The following is a 22,863-nucleotide window of genomic DNA, read 5'->3' on the forward strand; positions in this document are numbered from 1 at the left end:
ACCTGCTTGCCTCTGCCATTAGACACTTGGCCCGCAAGAGGATCTTCCAGCAAGACAATAACCCCAACCACACATCAAAATCAACAAAATAAATGGTTGACCACAAAATCAACATTTTGCAATGGCTTTCTCAGTCTCCGGACTTGAACCCCATTGAAAACCTGTGGTTTGAATTGAAGAGGGCCAGTCTATAAGCACAGATGAAGGATATCAAGGATCTGGGAAAGATTCTGTATGGAGGAATGGTCTAAAATCCCTCCCAATGTGTTCGCCAATCTCATAAAACACTTTAGAAAAAGAGTCAGTGTTGTTATCCTCGCAAGGGGAGGGTGCTGGAGTATTGAAAACAGGGGATCCAATCATTTCCACCCCTATCTTTTTGAGATTTTTTTTCTCTGAGCAATTGTATTAGCATTAAATTACATTTTTTTTCTTCAAATTTTGCATACAAAATGATGTATTTTATATAGAATTTTTTGCTGATCTATATAATAATTCCAGACCCCACTGTAGATCTTTCTAGAAGCCTTCATCTGCTAGACTAATGGCTCCCATCACGTCAGACCATGAAACAATCTGATCAGCCATTGTTTATTATCACGGCTACTTTGAAAGGGTCTGCTGGGCATGCTGGGCATGCTGTCTGTTGACCAGGTAACAGAAGGACTTTGAAAGGCTCTGCATGTTGTCTGTTGACCAGGTAACAGAAGGACAAAGGGGTGAAATAGGGGTGACATAAGGGGCGGACTGAGACCAGATATCGGCCCGGGAATTTCTAACACACCGGCCCATTATTTCCACTTGTGCCCCCCCCCCCCACTGTGTTCAAAATGGTCCAGCCCATCTGCCATTTGCACGGAAATGCCCTATGGCGAGTCTGTCCCTGCATAGGGGTGACGTAAGGGTGACATAGGGGTTTTCTCAGCTTGATGTCCAGACAAGTTTATCCCTTGGTGATGGGGATGGCTGCTGGCAGGCTGGATGTATAGATGGCTGGCTGGCTGGCTGGCTGGCTGGCTGGCTGGATGGCTGGATGGATGGATGAATGGAGGAGATTATTCTAATGCTTGTTCTGGGTCTTATAAGATAAGAGGTTCAGAGACCATGTGCGTCCCAAATGGCATCCTATTCCCTATTTAGTCCACTACATTTAGCCAGGGCTCCGGTCAAAAGTAGTGCACTATATATAGGGAATAGTGCCCTATAAGACTCAGGTCTAAAGTAGTGCACTATATAGGGAATAGGGTCCCAAAGGGCTCTGGTCTAAAGTAGTGCACTATATAGGGAATAGGGTGCGGTTTGGGACGCATACTTCTTATGTGATGTAGATTCTGTTAGGTCATGTCCTAGGTTGACTCTTCTCTCGGTATGGATGGCAAGTTCTCTACATCATGTGAGGTTTTAGCAAACTGACAAGATCTTAGCTAATGGCAAGCTTTTTTTTGTGGACGTCCGTGTCAGTGTTTGCCCCAGAGTGGACATGTGATACCACCCAGCATCATCAAGCTCACCCAAACCAATACCAATTTGATTTAATATCAACTGCATGCTTGGAAAAAGCTACTTTTGGATTTCAACCAATGAGAGATTGTTATGACCAACTTCACACTGATCGAACAGATGTACAACATAAATCCGGCAGATTGACTGACAGAAGGACAGAAGTTGTGGCACTCTCAGACGTGCCAAACAAGGACAAACTCAGCGTGATGTCACTCACCACCAAGAACAAACCGTTAGCATCAAAGGGCTTCTTTTAAAACGCTTTAGTGGACTGTCCTTAGATGTTACAGTACATACCTGTACTATGTATTGCCTCAACTTTAACCTTTCAGTAGCAACTCACTGTTGTTTTAGTGACACGTAAACACCTCTATATACAGTATGGGCTTCTGTAGTAAAAGATCCACGTAAATCACCTGAGGAACTGGGACGTTGTTAACTACTGTGTCCCAAAATGGCACCCTATTTCCTATATAGTGCACTACTTTTGACCCCAAATGGCACCCTATTCCCTATATAGCGCACTACTTTTGACCCCAAATGGCACCCTATTCCCTACATAGTGCACTACTTTTGACCCCAAATGGCACTCTATTCCCTATATATAGTGTACTACTTTTGACCAGAGCCCTATGGTGCACTACATAGGGATTAGGGTTCCATTTGGGATGTTGTCAATGTGTTGATGAGTAGTCAAGAGACCCCCTGTGTGTACGGCTCCTTTAAAACTTAGTCCTGCTATTAGGCTGCTTTACATTCCCCATAATCATACTGTATATCTCTTTGGCCCTCAGGGGAGGGAGGGATATATACGAGAAATTCTTCTTGTCTTTTCTGATGCATCCAGTCAGTTTGTTCTAATTGAGAGAGAGAGAGAGAGAGAGAGAGAGAGAGAGAAATAGAAAGAAGAGAGGCGTGCCATAGTATGTGTAACAGTTATAATAGTGTATGGAAGACAAAGAGCAATAGTCCTTCAGTTCCATTAACAGAAAAGGTTCTCAGCATCTCTCTGTCTCTCTCTCTGTCTATCATCTATCTATCTCTCTCTCTCGCTCTCTCTCTCTCTCTAGCTCTATCTCTCTCTCTCTAGCTCTCTCTCTAGCTCTCTCTCTAGCTCTCTCTCTCTCTCTCTCTCTCTCTCTCTCTCTCTCTAGTTCTCTCTCTCTCTCTCTAGCTCTCTCTCTCTCTCTCTAGCTCTATCTCTCTAGCTCTCTCTCTCTCTAGCTCTCTCTAGCTCTCTCTAGCTCTATCTCTCTAGCTCTCTCTCTCTCTAGCTCTCTCTCTCTCTCTACTAGCTCTCTCTCTCTCTCTCTCTAGCTCTCTCTAGCTCTCTCCCTCTCTAGCTCTCTCCCTCTAGCTCTCTAGCTTTCTCCCTCTCTCTCTCTCTAGCTCTCCCTCTCTAGCTCTCTCCCTCTCTAGCTTTCTCCCTCTCTCTCTCTCTAGCTCTCTCTCTCTAGCTCTATCTCTCTCTAGCTCTCTCTCTCTAGCTCTCTCTAGCTCTCTCTCTAGCTCTCTCTAGCTCTCTCTCTCTAGCTCTATCTCTCTAGCTCTCTCTCTCTAGCTCTCTCTCTCTAGCTCTCTCTCTAGCTCTCTAGCTCTCTCTCTCTCTAGCTCTCTCTCTCTAGCTCTATCTCTCTAGCTCTATCTCTATCTCTCTCTCTCTAGGTCTATCTCTCTCTCTCTAGCTCTCTCGCTCTCTAGCTCTCTCGCTCTCTCGCTCTCTAGCTCTCTAGCTCTCTCTCTCTCTAGCTCTCTAGCTCCCCCCCCCAGTCTCTGACCAGCAGTACTAGATAGGGGGGCCTATTAGACCCATTGACTGACCCCTTATGTCTTTACTGCCCCACTGCGAAAGTTTCTTATAAAAACACTGTTGTTTTCACATGCCGTAAACTATGTAGGCTATAGGTGTGGTAAAACGTGTCAAAAACCCATCAGGTTTTCTTAAACTAAATGTGTCTATTTGGGGTGGCAGGTAGCCTAGTGGTTAGAGTGTTGGGTCAGTAACCGAAAGGTTGCTAGAACAAATCCCCGAGCTGACAATGTAAAAAAGCCGTCTTTCTGCCCCTGAACAAGGCAGTTAACCCACTGTTCCTAGGTCGTCATTGTAAATAAGAATTTATTCTTAACTGACTTGCCTAGTTAAATAAAGGTTACATAAACAAATTGAGTGTACCTGCTCTATCACAATGTTAAAGTATAGTGATTACTCTGTAGTATAGGATCCCTGTGCTTTCGCCCCCTGAGATTAAAGGGCAATTCAGCCAATTTTCAACCTCATATTCATTATCTCCAGCGCCAAGTATCTACATGTGTGAAAACAACGCATTTCTATAATCTGTGGTTTAAAAATAAATAAATGTGATTTTCCAAACCTGCAACGAGTTTCTAACCAGACGGAGGGTATTTTCACCGCGAATCTCATAGTGTTTGAAAATCACTGTTTTAAATGGGTTTTTATTTTTTTTGATGATGTCATCGAGTAGAACTTTTTTACTTTAAATTTTTTTTTTTGTTTTACATAGTAAATGCTCAGTTTTCACATACGTAGACACGGGTATGTTGCTGAAGAGGATGAAGTTGAAAAGTGGCAGAATTACCCTTTAAAGCTATATCTACTATGTTAGATCAAAGATATTACAAATATATTATCAAATCAAATGTTATTGGTCACATAGCTTTAGGATCTTTTAGGGTCTTGTGCTTTTATAAAATTCCTACGTATCCTCTATGTACTAAATCGACAAATACAATATATTTGTTATACTGCTACCATTTGAATGAATTTTCACACTTCTCTATCGCCCTGTGATTACCATGTGAAAATACTAAACACTTGTCCCTCTCCTCTCTTCACAGCTGACCCAGTGGATGTACTCAAGGCTCTGGACTTCCACAGCTCCCCAGATGGCGTCCGTAAAGTCACGGGCCTCTGCGCTCACCGGAGAGGATCTAAACCTGACATAGCCTTCCGCGTAGGAAAACAGGCGCAGATCAGCGCTCCCAGCAAGCAACTCTTTCCAGGTGATGGGAAATATTTTGATTTTTTTTTTACTGTTGTGTGTTAGAATAGTACAATACACAAGGTGCCATTGTAACCGATGTGAAATGGCTAGTTAGTTAGCGGTGGTGCGCGCTAATAGTGTTTCAATCGGTGACGTCACTCGCTCTGAGACCTGAAGTGGTTGTTCCCCTTGCGTTGCGTTGCAAGGGGAACAGGGCTTTTGTGGCGCGATGGGTAACGATGCTTCGTGGGGTGTCAGTTGTTGATGTGTGCAGAGGGTCCCTGGTTCGAGCTCGGGTTGGGGCGAAGAGAGGAAACATCGTTACCCATCGCGCCACAAAAGCCCTGTTCCCCTTGCGTCGGTTACACCTTTTTAGAAATGTAGTTTTGGATCAGCAGTTTTTCTCTTGTTTTATCGGTCACTCAATTATCTCATGTCAGCTAACAGTTTTTAGATTGGTAAGTTTGTGTAGCGGCCAGCTATCTAAAGTTGTAGTATGCATTCACACACACACACACACACACACACACACACACACACACACACACACACACACACACACACACACACACACACACACACACACACACACACACACACACACACACACACACACACACCATGAACATGCATTTACCACCCACTCTAGAGCTTCCTTATTTCTCACACACAGAACAGGATTTATGCAGTGTGACATTTTGCTATATCGAGTTTGTCTCGTAAAGTGATGTTTTTTTTCCTCTAATGCTTTGGGACCCCGGACTAGTGCTACGCATTTGGCAGGAAGTTAGCGGGATGGGTTTTCTTCTTCTTCGTCTTCTTTCTCACTGAAATCACACAGAACACTGAGTCATAGGGTGTGTCCCAAATGGCACCCTATTCCCTATGGGCCCTGGCGTCAAAAGTAGTGCACTACAGTACATAGGTAATAGGGTACCATTTAGGATGCATGACTAGGAGGGAGACGAAGCAGAGGTCTGGTGACCAGCACTGGGGGTGGGGGGGGTTGAGAGGATGCCAAGAGTGTGCAAAGCTGTCATCAAGGCAAAGGGTGGCTACTTTGAAGAATCTCAAATATCAAATATATTTTGATTTGTTTAACACTTTTTTGGTTACTACATGATTCCATATGTGTTATTTCATAGTTTTGATGTCTTCACTATTATTCTACAATGTAGAAAAAAATGTAAACAAAGAAAAACCCTGGAATGAGTAGGTGTGTCCAAACTTTTGACTAGTACTCTATATACAGTTGAAGTTGGAAGTTTACATACACTTAGGTTTGAGTCATTAAAACTCATTTTTCAACCACTCCCCAAATTTCTTGTCAACAAACTATAATTTTGGCAAGTCCGTTAGGACATCTACTTTGTGCATGACACAATACATTTATCCAACAATTGTTTACAGGCAGATTATTTCACTTATAATTCACTGTATCACAATTCCAGTGGGTCAGAAGTTTACATACACTAAGTTGACTGTGCCTTTAAACAGCTTGGAAAATTCCAGATAATTATGTCATGGCTTTAGAAGCTTCTGATAGGCTAATTGACATAATTTGAGTCAATTGGAGGTGTACCTGTGGATGTATTTCAAGGCCTACCTGCAAACTCAGTGCCTCTTTGCTTGATATCATGGGACAATCAAAAGAAATCAGCCAAGACCTCAGAAAATAGTTGTAGACCTCAACAAGTCTGGTTCATCCTTGGGAGCAATTTCCAAATGCCTGAAGGTACCACATTCATCTGTACAAACAATAGTACGCAAGTATAAACACCATGGGACCACGAAGCCATCATACTGCTCAGGAAGGAGACATGTTCTGTTCTCTAGAGATGAACGTACTTTGGTGCGAAAAGTGCAAATCAATCCCAGAACAACAGCAAAGGACCTTGTGAAGATGCTGGAGGAAACAGGTACAAAAGTATCTATATCCACAGTAAAACGAGACCTATATCGACATAACCTGAAAGGCCGCTTTGCCAGGAAGAAGCCACAGCTCCAAAACCGCCATAAAAAAGCCAGACTACGGTTTGCAACTACACATGGAGACAAAGATCATACTTTTTAGAGAAATGTCCTCTGGTCTGATGAAACAAAAATAGAACTGTTTGGCCATAATGACCATCGTTATGTTTGGAGGAAAAAGGGGAAGGGTTGTAAGCCGAAGAACACCATCCCAACCGTGAAGCACGGGGGTGGCAGCATCATGTTGTCGGGGTGCTTTGCTGCAGGAGGGACTGGTGCACTTCACAAAATAGATGGCATTATGAGGGAGGAAAATTATGTGGATATATTGAAGCAACATCTCAAGACATCAGTCAGGAAGTTAAAGCTTGGTCGCAAATGGGTCTTCCAAATGGACAATGACCCCAAGCATACTTCCAAAGTTGTTGCAAAATGGCTTAAGGACAAGAAAGTCATGCTATCGGAGTGGCCATCACAAAGACCTGACCTCAATCCTATAGAAAATGTGTGGTCAGAACTAAAAAAGCGTGTGCGAGCAAGGAGGCCTACAAACCTGACTCAGTTACACCAGCTCTGTCAGGAGGAATGGACCAAAATTCACCCAACTTATTGTGGGAAGCTTGTGGAAGGCTACCCAAAACGTTTGACCCAAGTTAAACAATTTAAAGGGAATGCTACGAAATACTAAGTGAGTGTATGTAAACTTCTGACCCACTGTGAATGTGATGATTTTTTTTTACCTGAAATAAATCATTCTCTCTACTATTATTCTGACATTTCAATTTCTTAGTATGAAGTGGTGATCCTAACTGACCTAAGACAGGGATTGTTTTACTAGGATTAGATGTCAGGAATTGTGAAAAACTGAGTTTAAATGTAATTGGCTAAGGTGTATGTAAACTTCCGACTTCAGCTGTATATAGTATATAGGATTCGTAGTTCTTTGACATTGTGCGATGCTTTTGCCAGCTATAAAACAAAACGGCAGAAATATGTTGAAAACAGCTACTGTAGCATTTATTTAGCTATGTGATAATACTTGACTATTTATATCCACAAATGCGAGTGAATACCACTAGTGCCAAAATGTAAACGGGTGTTAATTTTAGGACCTGGTCGTGTGCCCTCTTTCTGGTTGAGGAGATAGACAGTTTAAGATGCTAGTTGCCTACTTGCCCCATAATGGAAAGATACGGTACAATATACAACTTCACTAGGAACAGATGCTTGTTAAGTCATTTTCCCAGTGAGTGAGTGTTGGTGCTTTGTCAAATTGGCCAGACAGCAAAGGAAAAAAATAAAGGCAGAAAATAGCAGAAGATTAAATTAACAATGAGATTTTCTGTGATTATTTGCCGAAAATAATTGCCTTAAAGCCTTACTGGTTTTAAAGACTGGAAATTTCTGTCAAATACGCTCAAATAGGATTGAATGGAATGGTTGGAGGGGAGTATCCCATTGGATTGGCAATGGTAGCATTCTGCCGAAGAGCGCTCTGTCAGAGGACAACATTTCAGCTTTTATGACATCACCAGTAGCCTATTAGAATTTTTTTGGTCAGTAAACTCTAAGGGCAGGTAGGAAGTAGGACCCCCCCTCCCCTATCTGAGATACCCACTGCAGCCCTCACCCTCCACATGCAACACCTGTTCTGCCAGTCACATTCTGTTAAAGATCCCCAAAGCACACACATCCCTGGGTCGCTCCTCTTTTCAGTTCGCTGCAGCTAGCGACTGGAACGAGCTGCAACAAACACTCAAACTGGACAGTTTTATCTCCATCTCTTCATTCAAAGACTCAATCATGGACACTCTTACTGACAGTTGTGGCTGCTTCGTGTGATGTATTGTTGTCTCTACTTTCTTGCTCTTTGTGCTGTTGTCTGTGCCTAGTAATGTTTGTACCATGTTTTGTGCTGCTACCATGTTGTGCTGCTGCCATGTTGTGTTGTTACCATGCTGTGTTGTCATGTGTAGCTGCCTTGCTATGTTGTTGTCTTAGGTCTCTCTTTATGTAATATTGTGTTGTCTCTCTTGTCGTGATGTGTGTTTTGTCCTATATTTTTATTTTATTTGTCATTTTTAATCGCAGCCTCCGTCCCCGCAGGAGGACTTTTGCCTTTTGTTAGGTCGTCAACCGTAAATAAGAATTTGTTCTTAACTGACTTGCCTAGTTGCCTAGTTAAAGAACTAAAGTTGGTCCCTCTCCTTGTTCGGGCGGCGTTCGGCGGTCGGCGTCGCCGGCCTTCTAGCCATCGCCGATCCACCTTTCATTTTCCATTTGCTTTGTCTTGTCTTCCCACACACCTGGTTCTCATTCCATAATTACATGTTGTGTATTTAACCCTCTGTTTCCCCGATGTCCTTGTCCGGAATTGTTTATTATAAGTGTTTGTGGACGTTATGTCTGGCGTGCGAAGGGTTTTGTCCCATTGTATGTATATATTGTTTTGTTCACGGTGATTTCTATTATTAAACTGCGCCGTTGTAACACAGTCTTTGCTCTCCTGCGCCTCCGCTGCCGCCAGTACGCACTCCTTACAGGAATGTTATCTTTCACACGTCTCGTAAAATGTATGTGCGATTAGATCACTTCTGACTCTTTCAAGATTAGCCAGCTGTTGTTATAAATTCTTAAAGTACCAGGCAACAAAGGTCACATTTAAACTGGGGGTTATGTTATTTTTATCTAATATATGGGATACAATTAAAGGCACAATCTGTAATTTTAACAGCCTTACCCTTCCACGTTGTCTAGTAGACTAAGGGATGTAGCTGGGGTAAAATAACCCCTGTCAAGTAAATAGACAAATATATGGATGAAAGAGCTAACAGTCCATGAGATGGACATGATCATTTTATTGTGGGCATACCTCAAGGATGGGTGGGAAAAAAGGACAAGCCTTGAATTCTGTTATTGATGATGTACTGTATATTATCAGGAAGTCTCCCAGAATATATGATGATGCCATATTACCGCATCCACCTCGAACCATTCTAACTCTTCTGAGCGAAATTATGTCATATTACTGCGCCCACCTATATCGTCTCTGATGGCGAGTTCAAATCAACTGAGAACTCTGGGGGAAAAAATACTCTGACTGGGAAAAATCTATTTAAACGGTCATCCTACTCGGAATTTCAACTCCGGAACTCGGGCCTGTTTCTAGAGCTCCGACTATCCGACCTGAAGATCCCTGACGTCATGATTTTAACTCGTATTATTCAGAGTTCCCAGTTGTTTTGAACACGGCATGACACTTCTGTGTATAATGATGTCATATTACCACGTCCACAATTTAACCTCTCTAACGATCCTGTGTTTGATGATGTCATATTACCGCGTCCACATTTAACCTCTCTAACGATCCTGTGTTTGATGATGTCATATTACTGCGTCCACCTCTAACCTCTCTATATCTTCTGTCTATCATGACGTCATATTGCTAAGCTACTGTAGCTAACCTGTCCTATCTATTTCAGGAGGGTGTTCCCAGAGGACTTCTCAGGAAGTCTCTCAGCGTGTATGATGATGTCATATTACTGCACCCACCTCTAATCTAACTCTTCTACTATCTTCACTTCTGACCTTACACATTGATGATTATCCAGGAGTTGGACAATGTAACAGCTAATGTGTATCCAAATAAACAGAACCAATCAAATAAATAATGAAACTGTTATTTTTTTTGTCTCACCAGGAGGAGTGTTCCCAGAGGACTTCTCAGTGATGTTCACCATCAAGCCCAAGGCAGGCAGCCAGTCTTTCCTGCTGTCTGTGTATAATGAGCAGGGGGTCCAGCAGCTGGGTGTGGAGGTGGGACGCTCCCCTGTCTTCCTGTACGAAGACCAACATGGGAAACCTTCCCCAGAGAATTACCCACTGTTCAGATCCATCAACCTCGCTGACGGCAAGTAAGTGAAGTCTGAGACACCTGAGAATCTCATCACTACTGTATCACAAAGCAAGGCCTTTTCTGTTACGGACAAGGTTTGGGTTCAGGTAAGGTTAGGCGCTGTTTGGTTAGCTTAAGGGTTACTCTTTCCTCTGGCAAGTAACTGAAGTTTGGCCTTTCACTAAGCCGCGATGTTATACAAGTACTGTAACCCACGGGATATGAACCCGGGTCTCCCACGGGATCAAGCAATGTCTTAGACCAAGAGGATATTCTCTCTTGGGTCGAGGGCAGAAACGAGTTTTGAAGTTCGCAGGTGGGGCCTACCTTATCATGTGACCATGACTGACTCATGTGTTCTGGGGGTCTATGAGAGGGTCTGTGGCCTTACCGCGTTCTTACTGTTGATACATTCCACACAAGACATGTTTTACAAGATGGCCGACCAGATCTGAGTCTTCTGGATTCTCTATAATGTATTTAAGGCTTCTCAGCAGACCCAAGCAAACCACTGAAAATGAACAATTATTCGATTTATATACTTCATTGTTTAGTGATTGATAACATAAGGAATATAACTGCGGGATGGCTGTCTTTTGAGTTGCCCAATTATATATTTGGCAGCATTTTGGTGACAGACTGTTTTTGCCAAATTATTTACAGCTGTCTGCACTGTTGATTTGCAATAAACCATCAAAATAACAGAGCTTCATAAATTACTTAACTTTAAAATGAATATTCTGACAGTGAGGTCTTTGCTAATATGAAACATTTATCGAAAAACGTGTCTGGAGCAATTGTCTACAGCAAAATGAAATGTAGCGTTGGTATGTATCTGTCTTCCTTAAAGTAAAGTAGAGTGAGTTTTATCATAGCTAGTAATCTTTCTAAAAGCAAATTATCTTTATCAAGAACAACCTAGTTTTCACATTTCTTGGCATCTCTCTGACATCTCTGACTACACCAGACTGTAGATTATGTCTGACTACACCAGACTGTAGATTATCTCTGACTACACCAGACTGTAGATTATGTCTGACTACACCAGACTGTAGATTATCTCTGACTACACCAGACTGTAGATTATGTCTGACTACACCCGACTGTAGATTATCTCTGACTACACCAGACTGTAGATTATGTCTGACTATACCAGACTATAGATTATGTCTGACTACACCAGACTGTAGATTATCTCTGACTACACCAGACTGTAGATTATGTCTGACTACACCAGACTGTAGATTATCTCTGACTACACCAGACTGTAGATTATCTCTGACTTCACCAGACTGTAGATTATCTCTGACTACACCAGACTGTAGATTATCTCTGACTACACCAGACTGTAGATTATCTCTGACTACACCAGACTGTAGATTATCTCTGACTACACCAGACTGTAGATTATCTCTGACTACACCAGACTGTAGATTATGTCTGACTACACCAGACTGTAGATTATCTCTGACTACACCAGACTGTAGATTATCTCTGACTATACCAGACTATAGATTATGTCTGACTACACCAGACTGTAGAGTATCTCTGACTACACCAGACTATAGATTATGTCTGACTACACCAGACTGTAGATTATCTCTGACTACACCAGACTGTAGATTATGTCTGACTACACCAGACTGTAAATTATGTCTGACTACACCAGACTGTAGATTATGTCTGACTATACCAGACTATAGATTATGTCTGACTACACCAGACTGTAGATTATCTCTGACTACACCAGACTGTAGATTATCTCTGACTACACCAGACTGTAGATTATCTCTGACTACACCAGACTGTAGAGTATCTCTGACTACACCAGACTGTAGATTATGTCTGACTACACCAGACTGTAGATTATGTCTGACTACACCAGACTGTAGATTATCTCTGACTTCACCAGACTGTAGATTATCTCTGACTACACCAGACTGTAGATTATCTCCGACTACACCAGACTATAGATTATCTCTGACTACACCAGACTATAGATTATCTCTGACTACACCAGACTGTAGATTATGTCTGACTACACCAGACTGTAGATAATCTCTGACTACACCAGACTGTAGATTATCTCTGACTACACCAGACTGTGGATAATCTCCGACTACACCAGACTGTAGATTATCTCTGACTACAACAGACTGTAGATTATCTCTGATTTCTCCAGACTGTAGATTATCTCTGACTACACCAGACTGTAGATTATCTCTGACTATTCCAGACTGTAGATTATCTCTGACTATACCAGACTGTAGATTATCTCTGGCTATTCCAGACTGTAGATTATCTCTGACTACACCAGACTGCAAATGTCCAACCTGCTCAGGTTGTAGTGTTCAACAAGCAACAAATACACTTCATACGTTTCATGTTCTCCCCAAATCTCTCATATTCCTCTAACCCACTCCCTCCTCTGTCCATGTGTAGATGGCATCGCGTGGCCATCAGTGTGGAGAAGAAGAGTGTGACCATCATTGTGGATTGTAAGAAGAAGCTGAGCAGGCCACTGAAGAGGAGCGACGGGGCGGCCATCAACACTGACGGCATCACTGTATTCGGAACCAGGATTCTGGATGAAGAGGTCTTTGAGGTAAGGGCGATGACCATTGCTTGCTATGACGCTGTATTCGGCGGATGGCACGGCTGCCATTTTGTAGCATAACGTCTAAACGCTCTGTGGTTTTATATTTGGTATGTTTTACAATGAATCTTGAATGTATTCCTTCTTGGGACAGGTCTTTGAGGTAAAGAGGACATTGGCCATTGCTGTTCTGGGGATTTTATGTATGTACCTGTGGTATGCAATACATGTTGGATTGCTGCCTTCTTGGGACAGGTCTCTCTTGTAAAATAGATTGGATCGCCTATGTAAAATAGATTGGATCACCTATGTAAAATGGATTGGATCGCCTATGTAAAATATATTGGATCACCTATGTAAAATATATTGGATCACCTATGTAAAATATATTGGATCACCTATGTAAAATATATTGGATCACCTATGTAAAATATATTGGATCACCTATGTAAAATATATTGATCACCTATGTAAAATATATTGATCACCTATGTAAAATGGATTGGATCACCTATGTAAAATAGATTGGATCACCTTTGTAAAATATATTGATCACCTATGTAAAATGGATTGGATCACCTATGTAAAATAGATTGGTTCACCTTTGTACATAAAAGATTGATTATCTGTTTCTCTTGAACTTGACAAAAGATTTGATGTTGTTATTTTTTTATATATATATATATATTTCTACCTTTATTTTAAAGGCAAGTCAGTTAAGAACAAATTCTTATTTATAAAGACGTCCTACCCTAGATTTCACATTAGCTTCATGCTCATGTACAGATGTGGTGTTGTCTGTGGTGACAACCACAGAATCCACTGCTGCTGAAGTTTTTGTTAATCAGTTGGACAGATTATGTTTTATAACCGGTCTCAGTGATACCAGCATGCATTGGAACCTACTGACAGTGAGTAATGTTAGAAGTCGTAAAGTTAATTGTGTCTTCAGAAACCCGTTTCTTTATTTGCCCTTTTCATACGATTCTTTCATAAATGGTGAAAAGTTTTATAGACCATATAACAGGAGTACTTGGCTTTCTGCGCCTGGGTAGAGCCCTGGACTGTATTAAGGGAAAATGGCAGTTGGGTGTGACTTTTTTGTGGAAGAAATCCGACAACAGTCTGCATGGGAGTCTTAAATATGACCGTTAATATGAGGGAGCATAAGGATAGCTTCTATAACTTATATTTCTATCTTTATTTGTTGATATGGGAGGTTGTTTGTGACGTGTGATGTAGCTGTCAGTGAGTTTCTGTTTCCTCGTTTTTGAGTCATCGGAGTATAAGGATTATGGGGTGGGGGGGGGGGTAATTCATGCGGTGCAAAACTTCAGAAAGTCAAGAAATAGGAATTCTGAATTTAATTGGTAGAAGGCCTGAACAATGTATCTCTGAGGCATCCAGGAAGTATTTCATGCCATCCATTCCTAGCATACATTAAAGAGCAAATTGACCAGTACAGCTCGTATTACATCACACTGAACATCTGACAATGTACCTTAGCAGTAAACCCAGCTTTAAGAAATATAAATGTTCCATTTTAACAATGACTTGATATTTATTTGATATGTTTAAATGTAACTTTTATTTTACTAGGCAAGTCAGTGAAGAACACATTCTTATTTACAATGACAGCCTACCACGGCCAAACCCGGACAACAATAGGCCGGCCAATTGTGCTCCGCCCTATGGGACTCCTAATCACAGCCGGATGTGATACAGCCTGGATTCGAACCAGGGACAGTAGTGACACCTCTTACACTGAGATGCAGTGCCTTAGACGGCTGTAATACAGCCTGGATTCGAACCAGGGACTGTAGTGACACTTTTTGCACTGAGATGCAGTGCCTTACACCGCTGTGATACAGCCATACACCGCTGTGATACAGCCTGGATTCGAACCAGGGACTGTAGTGACACTTCTTGCACTGAGATGCAGTGCCTTACACCGCTGTGATACAGCCATACACCGCTGTGATACAGCCTGGATTCAAACCAGGGACTGTAGTGACCCCTCTTGCACTGCGCCACTCAGGATCACATCTATCTTGGAGGCGTTCAGAAATGATGTAACGATATCCGCAAATGGACCTGTATAGTTTTCATAACTCCTAACAACAGACAACTGATAATACTCCTTAGCTGTTAACCCAGCTTTACCACAGACAGGTAGCTGTGAGGCCTATGGAAACTATGAGCAGCATGCTATGCTATGCTATGCTATGCTATGCTATGCTATGCTGCTATCTGACGAGACAATAGCCCCAGCCTTTGATGTGAACATCAGGATTGTCATGGTGACTGAAACAGACTGTTTAGACGTGTGCCTCCAGGTCAGAAGACTGTAATCCCTCTTTTCCTCAGTTGGTTTCATCAACATATTAATTGATAGCTAGCTATCGCTAGTTGAAGCTAATCCAGGGTTGAAAGAGGACAGAACATGTAGCCTAATGACTGTCTAATAAATGTACTTAATAATTCTCGAAGTTCAGCTTTTTCTGTTATTGGTTTTCAATTAGGCTCAAGCACTAAGCCCAGATACAGTGCCTGCATGTATGGACAGCTAGACAGCTATTTTTGCATTTAACCATACACTCCAAGTGAAGGGTTAGCATTTAGCTCATTAGCCTTAAGACTCTCTCCACCACAGGTATTTTTTATGCTGGTTTGAGGCCAGGTTTCGAACTGATGTGGGTGTTCTTTGTTTGAACGTAAATTATGCTAAACATAGTGGAATTATAGAAACATTTGGGCTCATTTTCTCTGTTTAGAAACAAGAAGAAGAGCAAATTATTTTGTTTGTCCCAAGGGGCAGTTGGCACGTTGGAAGGCGGTTGGTTTCCATCAGAACTCTTTAGCGGCATGCTATAGCAGTGGTGGCCTGAGCAAAAAGAGACTAGGGCTGCCAAATGGCACCCTTCCCTATAGGGCTCAGGTTAAAATCAGTACACTATGAAGGGATTAGGGTGCCATGTCGGATGGAGACGAGAGCTACGCTGTATTTATTCACCTGTAAACATTTCCACTTCAACTGTAATCGACTCGGGTTTGTTGATTGCAGTCTGGCTAATTGTGTAGGCAAACTGCGCACTAACGAACAGCCAGAAAAGAAAGTCCAATTTTGTCCAAAGGCAGAGTGAAACCCACCTCTAATAGAATGGTGTTGGTTGTAGTGTAGTGATCGACGATCCAGGCTCAGAAAAGGTCTTTGCCATCCAGTTATTCTTTTATTTTTTTGTTGTTGCCATTTTGCCAAACTCTTGCAGCACAGCCCTTCCCAAGGTAGACAAAGCGCTCTCAAATGCAGCTGTTGAAACGAGACCAGCAAACCCAATCCGTTAAGCATGTTTGTTATTATGAGTAATATCATGGAATTGAGACAAATATGTTGTCTCTATTGCAACTCATTACTGTCAAAGTACAATTGTAACACAGTGAACAATGCGGTCGTTGTCCTGTCTTCTAATATGAAGCTATTGAAGTGGGAAAATATTAGAGTAGTAAAGTAGACTAGGTGTACAATATGAAAGTATTCAGTTAAGCCTTGAAGGTGTTAGATAGAGGACCTGTTTGGTGAAAAAGACAGTATTACTAATCAGTGAATTACCTTAGAACAACACATATTTCTGACTGGCTTGTGGTCCTACCATTGGTTTCCATTTGGACCACAGCCTTTGACATTTGACCCCCAGAGGTGCTGCTGGCAGAAGACGCTGTACACTTGATGTGATTGCTCTTCGCTCGTCACCATGACGACCAATTAGTGATCGTCAGTAAACACGCGGTAGGCGTTTCCGCGGACAGGAAATGGAAGTCAGTGAAGATTATAGAGGATAACATAGACCAGACCAGGCCACTGTAAATGAATGACTGACAATCACAATGCTGTACATCAATCAGGGTTTACTACAGACAAAACACATGAGGTGCAGACATTGATTTCAATGCTGTGCTTATGGTCCTGTGTTGTCTTAACAAGGTGTGTAAAAAGGATCAGATTTGATGTCTTACTAACTATCGAGCGTTAGTGTGTTGAACCGTGTCAACATTATAAACTATTGGTTTGTTGGTTTCGAAGCATGTCCGTATTGGTAATAACTAATGCTGGTACTCATCGTAGGTAGGGCCGGGAAACGCCAGGGACGTCACGATACGGTATTATCACAATACTTAGGTGGCGATACGATATGTATTGCCATTCTCATAATTCTATATGTATTGGCGATTCGATACTGTGATTTAATCGCGATTTTCGATGTTCCGAACAATATTGTTCACCATACTGTATGTCTGCTTCAGAGGGACGAGAGAGAGACATGAGAAACGAGTATTTGATCAGTCAGGGAAATAAACTGCTGAAAAATAAATGAGTTTCCCTATTTAAAAAGAAGATGGAGAACAAGCTATGAAGGAAAAATACTGGCGTTTTGGTTCAGGTATAGCGAACTAGCTCCAAAATAATATTTGCGACGTTGTCAAAACGATGCGATGCGATATATCATTAAAAAAAATGATATCCCGATATGTAACTGTATCCATTTTTCCCATTGTTATTGGTAGGTAGATTTTAATTTTGACGTTTCCTGTAAGCAGGAAGTTTGCCCCGGTATTTTGAGAAAACTATACCCTCTTTTATTTGTATTTATTTATTTATTTTATTTAACCTTTTATTCTTATTTACAATGACGGCCGGTTGTGATACAGCCTGGATTCAAACCGGGGACTGTAGTGACGCCTCTTGCACTGAGATGATGCACCACTCGGGAGCCTCTTAGGAACAAGATAGCAGTATTTTGAGGAAGTTAAACGTGTTATAATGCAGGTATAAACGTAACTCCTATTTACACCTTATTGTTTAATTTGTATTAATTGTTTTCATTAATTGTATTATTTATTGTCTAAGCAGGTGTTGGAGCTGTAATGGAGAGAAGAGTAGAGGCAGAGCAGAGCTGAGGCTGGGCAGAAATGTGCTCAGTGTGTGCTTTGTGTTGGCCTACCGCTCACAGATGATTTAGAGATATGGACACTGACTGCACTAACCTGTCTGGTCCGGGCCGCCGAAACTTCTTTCTCTACTCTTTCCAATGATAGACATGTACTGAAGCCGAAGTCATCGGTTCTGTAGCCTACAGTTACAGTTTTTGCATACGGATGCATTTTATACAGCAATTTTCCCTCGCTAATTCAAGATTTATGTTTTTGGTCTTCCTCTGTTTAGCCGTGCATGAAGTTGAAAGAATTAAAGAATTAAGTTATACGGTATTGCTTCTTTTATTAATGGATGAATGGGTTGGTTCTGTAGCCTATAGTTTATCATTCATGAATTGTGTTGGTTCTGTAGCCTATATTCTATCATTAATGAATTGGTTGGTTCTGTAGCCTATAGTTTATCATTAATGAATTGGTTGGTTCTGTAGCCTATAGTTTATCATTCATGAATTTGTTGGTTCTGTAGCCTATAGTTTATCATTCATGAATTGTGTTGGTTCTGTAGCCTATAGTTTATCATTCATGAATTTGTTGGTTCTGTAGCCTATAGTTTATCATTCATGAATGGGTTGGTTCTGTAGCCTATAGTCTATCATTTATGAATTGGTTGGTTCTGTAGCTTATAGTTTATCATTCATGAATGGGTTGGTTCTGTAGCCTATAGTCTATCATTCATGAATTGTGTTGGTTCTGTAGCCTATAGTTTATCATTCATGAATGGGTTGGTTCTGTAGCCTATAGTCTATCAATCATGAATTGTGTTGGTTCTGTAGCCTATAGTCTATCATTCATGAATTGTGTTGGTTCTGTAGCCTATAGTCTATCATTCATGAATTGGTTGGTTCTGTAGCCTATAGTCTGTCATTCATGAATGGGTTTCCGATTGTTTTTCCAATAGGAGTTGGTTCACTATAGGCTGTATGGGCAGGTTATAGCTGTGTGTGAGTTTTCACCCTCAATCTACATGTGCATAGTACTTCAATCAATCACCCCAACTATCTATTTTCTTTTGATCTAATTGTTAATTTTCTTACTTTTTAACTGCATTGTTGGGAAAGTCAGTAAGCATTTCACTGTAAAGTCTACACTTGTTGTATTCGGGGCACGTGACAAATACAAGGTGATTTTATAGGTTTTCAAAACCTTGTAGTCCCTAAAGCAGGGAAATCCTGACTATGGAATCCGACAAAACTCTCCCTTGAGTATTTAGCATGTCAAGTCATTATTTAAAAATTGTATTGATGTAAACTGAGATTGTGCTGAAGAGAGCAGTTGCTGAAACATCAACGTCTACTGTTCATGACTTTCTAGTGGTAAAGACTTTAGATGAAGGAAAAATATTTATTTGTCCACCGTTGCTATCATGGAATCATGTCTATCTGTGGATTGAGCAACACTTATGAATGTGACTCTTTCACCACTCTTCAAGTCTTCCTCCTCTCTGCTCCCTCTCCTCTCCTCTCCTCTCCTCTCCTCTCCTCTCTTCTCCTCTCTGCTCCTCTCCTCTCTGCTCCTCTCCTCTCTCCTCTCCTCTCCTCTCCTCTCTCCTCTCCTCTCCTCTCCTCTCCTCTCCTCTCCTCTCCTCTCCTCTCCTCTCCTCTCCTCTCTTCTCCTCTCTGCTCCTCTCCTCTCTGCTCCTCTCCTCTCTCCTCTCCTCTCCTCTCCTCTCTCCTCTCCTCTCCTCTCCTCTCCTCTCCTCTCCTCTCCTCTCCTCACCTCTCCTCTTCCTCTCCTCTACTACATGGACGAGTAGATCCTAGGTCATATGGGTTGTTCCACCAATTGGGTGCCTTTTGAGTGGTTTAACTTAGTCCCAAAAAACATTTGATTTCAAACTAATTTTAACATTCTGTCATAAAGAGCACATCTCAAGATGTAAAGAAAAGTATTACCATAGTAAGTGCCTATTAAAATAACAGGGTTGATGATCGAATCTTAAATCATCCATAAAAAAAAAATGTGTTGTGTGCAACAGAGGGAGCAATTGAAAGTAAAAGTAAATATATATACTGCTCAAAAAAATAAAGGGAACACTAAAATAACACATCCTAGATCTGAATGAATGAAATAATCTTATTAAATATTTTTTTCTTTACATAGTTGAATATGCTGACAACAAAATCACACAAAAATAATCAATGGAAATCCAATTTATCAACCCATGGAGGTCTGGATTTGGAGTCACAGTCAAAATTAAAGTGGAAAACCACACTACAGGCTGATCCAACTTTGATGTAATGTCCTTAAAACAAGTCAAAATGAGGCTCAGTAGTGTGTGTGGACTCCACGTGCCTGTATGACCTCCCTACAACGCCTGGGCATGCTCCTGATGAGGTGGCGGATGGTCTCCTGAGGGATCTCCTCCCAGACCTGGACTAAAGCATCCGCCAACTCCTGGACAGTCTGTGGTGCAACGTGGTGTTGGTGGATGGAGCGAGACATGATGGAGCGAGACATGACTGCACCAGCATATGGTCTCACAAGGGGTCTGAGGATCTCATCTCGGTACCTAATGGCAGTCAAGCTACCTCTGGCGAGCACATGGAGGGCTGTGCGGCCCCCCAAAGAAATGCCACCCCACACCATGACTGACCCACCGCCAAACCGGTCATGCTGGAGGATGTTGCAGGCAGCAGAACGTTCTCCACGGCTTCTCCAGACTCTGTCACATCTGTCACATGGGCTCAGTGTGAACCTGCTTAATCTGTGAAGAGCACAGGGCGCCAGTGTTGAATTTGCCAATCTTGGTGTTCTCTGGCAAATGCCAAACGTCCTGCACGGTGTTGGGCTGTAAGCACAACCCCCACCTGTGGACGTCGGGCCCTCATACCGCCCTCATGGAGTCTGTTTCTGACCGCTTGAGCAGACACATGCACATTTGTGGCCTGCTGGAGGTCATTTTGCAGGGCTCTGGCAGTGCTCCTCCTGCTCCTCCTTGCACAAAGGCGGAGGTAGCGGTCCTGCTGCTGGGTTGTTGCCCTCCTACGGCCTCCTCCACGTCTCCTGATGTACTGGCCTGTCTCCAGGTAGCGCCTCCATGCTCTGGACACTATGCTGACAGACACAGCAAACCTTCTTGCCACAGCTCGCATTGATGTGCCATCCTGGATGAGCTGCACTACCTGAGCCACTTGTGTGGGTTGTAGACTCCGTCTCATGCTACCACTAGAGTGAAAGCACCGCCAGCATTCAAAAGTGACCAAAACATCAGCCAGGAAGCATAGGAACTGAGAAGTGGTCTATGGTCACCACCTGCAGAACCACTCCTTTATTGGGGGTGTCTTGCTAATTGCCTATAATTTCCACCTGTTGTCTATTCCATTTGCACAACAGCATGTGAAATTTATTGTCAATCAGTGTTGCTTCCTAACTGGACAGTTTGATTTCACAGAAGTGTGATTGACTTGGAGTTACATTGTGTTGTTTAAGTGTTCCCTTTATTTTTTTGAGCAGTATATATATTTAAACATTTCTAGCCTGTCTATATTGCTAACAGGGTTGGTTGACATGTTATGTACGATCCGCTGACTTTCCCACCACAAAACAACAGAACATGACCACAAAGAATAGAACCAGTTCACCTGATAATAGAACCAGCTCACCTGATAATAGAACCAGCTCACCTGAGAATAGAACCAGCTCACCTGATAATAGAACCATCTAACCTGATAATAGAACCAGTTCACCTGATAATAGAACCATCTAACCTGATAATAGAACCAGTTCACCTGATAATAGAACCAGCTCACCTGATAATAGAACCAGTTCACCTGATAATAGAACCAGTTCACCTGATAATAGAACCAGCTCACCTGATAATAGAACCAGTTCACCTGATAATAGAACCAGCTCACCTGATGATAGAACCATCAAACCTGATAATAGAACCAGTTCACCTGATAATAGAACAATCTAACCTGATAATAGAACCAGCTCACCTGATAATAGAACCAGCTCACCTGATAATAGAACCATCTAACCTGATAACAGAACCAGTTCACCTGATAACAGAACCAGTTCACCTGATAACAGAACCATCTCACCTGATAATAGAACCAGCTCACCTGATAATAGAACCAGTTCACCTGATAATAGAACCAGTTCACCTGATAATAGAACCAGTTCACCTGATAATAGAACCAGTTCACCTGATAATAGAACCAGTTCACCTGATAATAGAACCAGTTCACCTGATAACAGAACCATCTAACCTGATAATAGAACCAGCTCACCTGATAATAGAACCAGCTCACCTGATAATAGAACCAGTTCACCTGATAACAGAACCAGCTCACCTGATAATAGAACCAGTTCACCTGATAATAGAACCAGTTCACCTGATAATAGAACCAGTTCACCTGATAATAGAACCATCAAACCTGATAATAGAACCAGTTCACCTGATAATAGAACCAGCTCACCTGATAATAGAACCAGTTCACCTGATAATAGAACCAGTTCACCTGATAATAGAACCAGTTCACCTGATAATAGAACCAGCTCACCTGATAATAGAACCAGTTCACCTGATAATAGAACCTGTTCACCTGATAACAGAACCAGTTCACCTGATAATAGAACCAGTTCACCTGATAATAGAACCAGTTCACCTGATAATAGAACCAGTTCACCTGATAATAGAACCAGCTCACCTGATAATAGAACCATCTAACCTGATAATAGAACCAGCTCACCTGATAATAGAACCAGCTCACCTGATAATAGAACCAGTTCACCTGATAATAGAACCAGTTCACCTGATAATAGAACCAGTTCACCTGATAATAGAACCAGTTCACCTGATAATAGAACCATCTAACCTGATAATAGAACCAGTTCACCTGATAATAGAACCAGCTCACCTGATAATAGAACCAGTTCACCTGATAATAGAACCAGTTCAC

General features: G+C 41.9%; 1 protein-coding gene across 2 annotated transcripts in view; it reads left to right on the top strand.

Moving 5' to 3' along the window:
- Nucleotides 1–22,863, top strand: part of LOC115157589 (collagen alpha-1(XI) chain) — a gene marked incomplete in the record, with an annotated part of 129,459 nt that overhangs the window by 9,649 nt on the left and 96,947 nt on the right. The window contains 3 exon segments of one of the 2 annotated variants that reach the window (XM_029705972.1): nucleotides 4,360–4,524; nucleotides 10,177–10,390; nucleotides 12,814–12,976. In XM_029705972.1, the coding sequence (XP_029561832.1) occupies nucleotides 4,360–4,524; nucleotides 10,177–10,390; nucleotides 12,814–12,976 (542 nt within the window). 2 annotated transcript variants of the gene reach the window in all.

Source organism: Salmo trutta, chromosome 21 (genome assembly GCF_901001165.1).
Source record: "Salmo trutta chromosome 21, fSalTru1.1, whole genome shotgun sequence".
Classification (NCBI taxonomy): Eukaryota; Metazoa; Chordata; class Actinopteri; order Salmoniformes; family Salmonidae; genus Salmo; species Salmo trutta.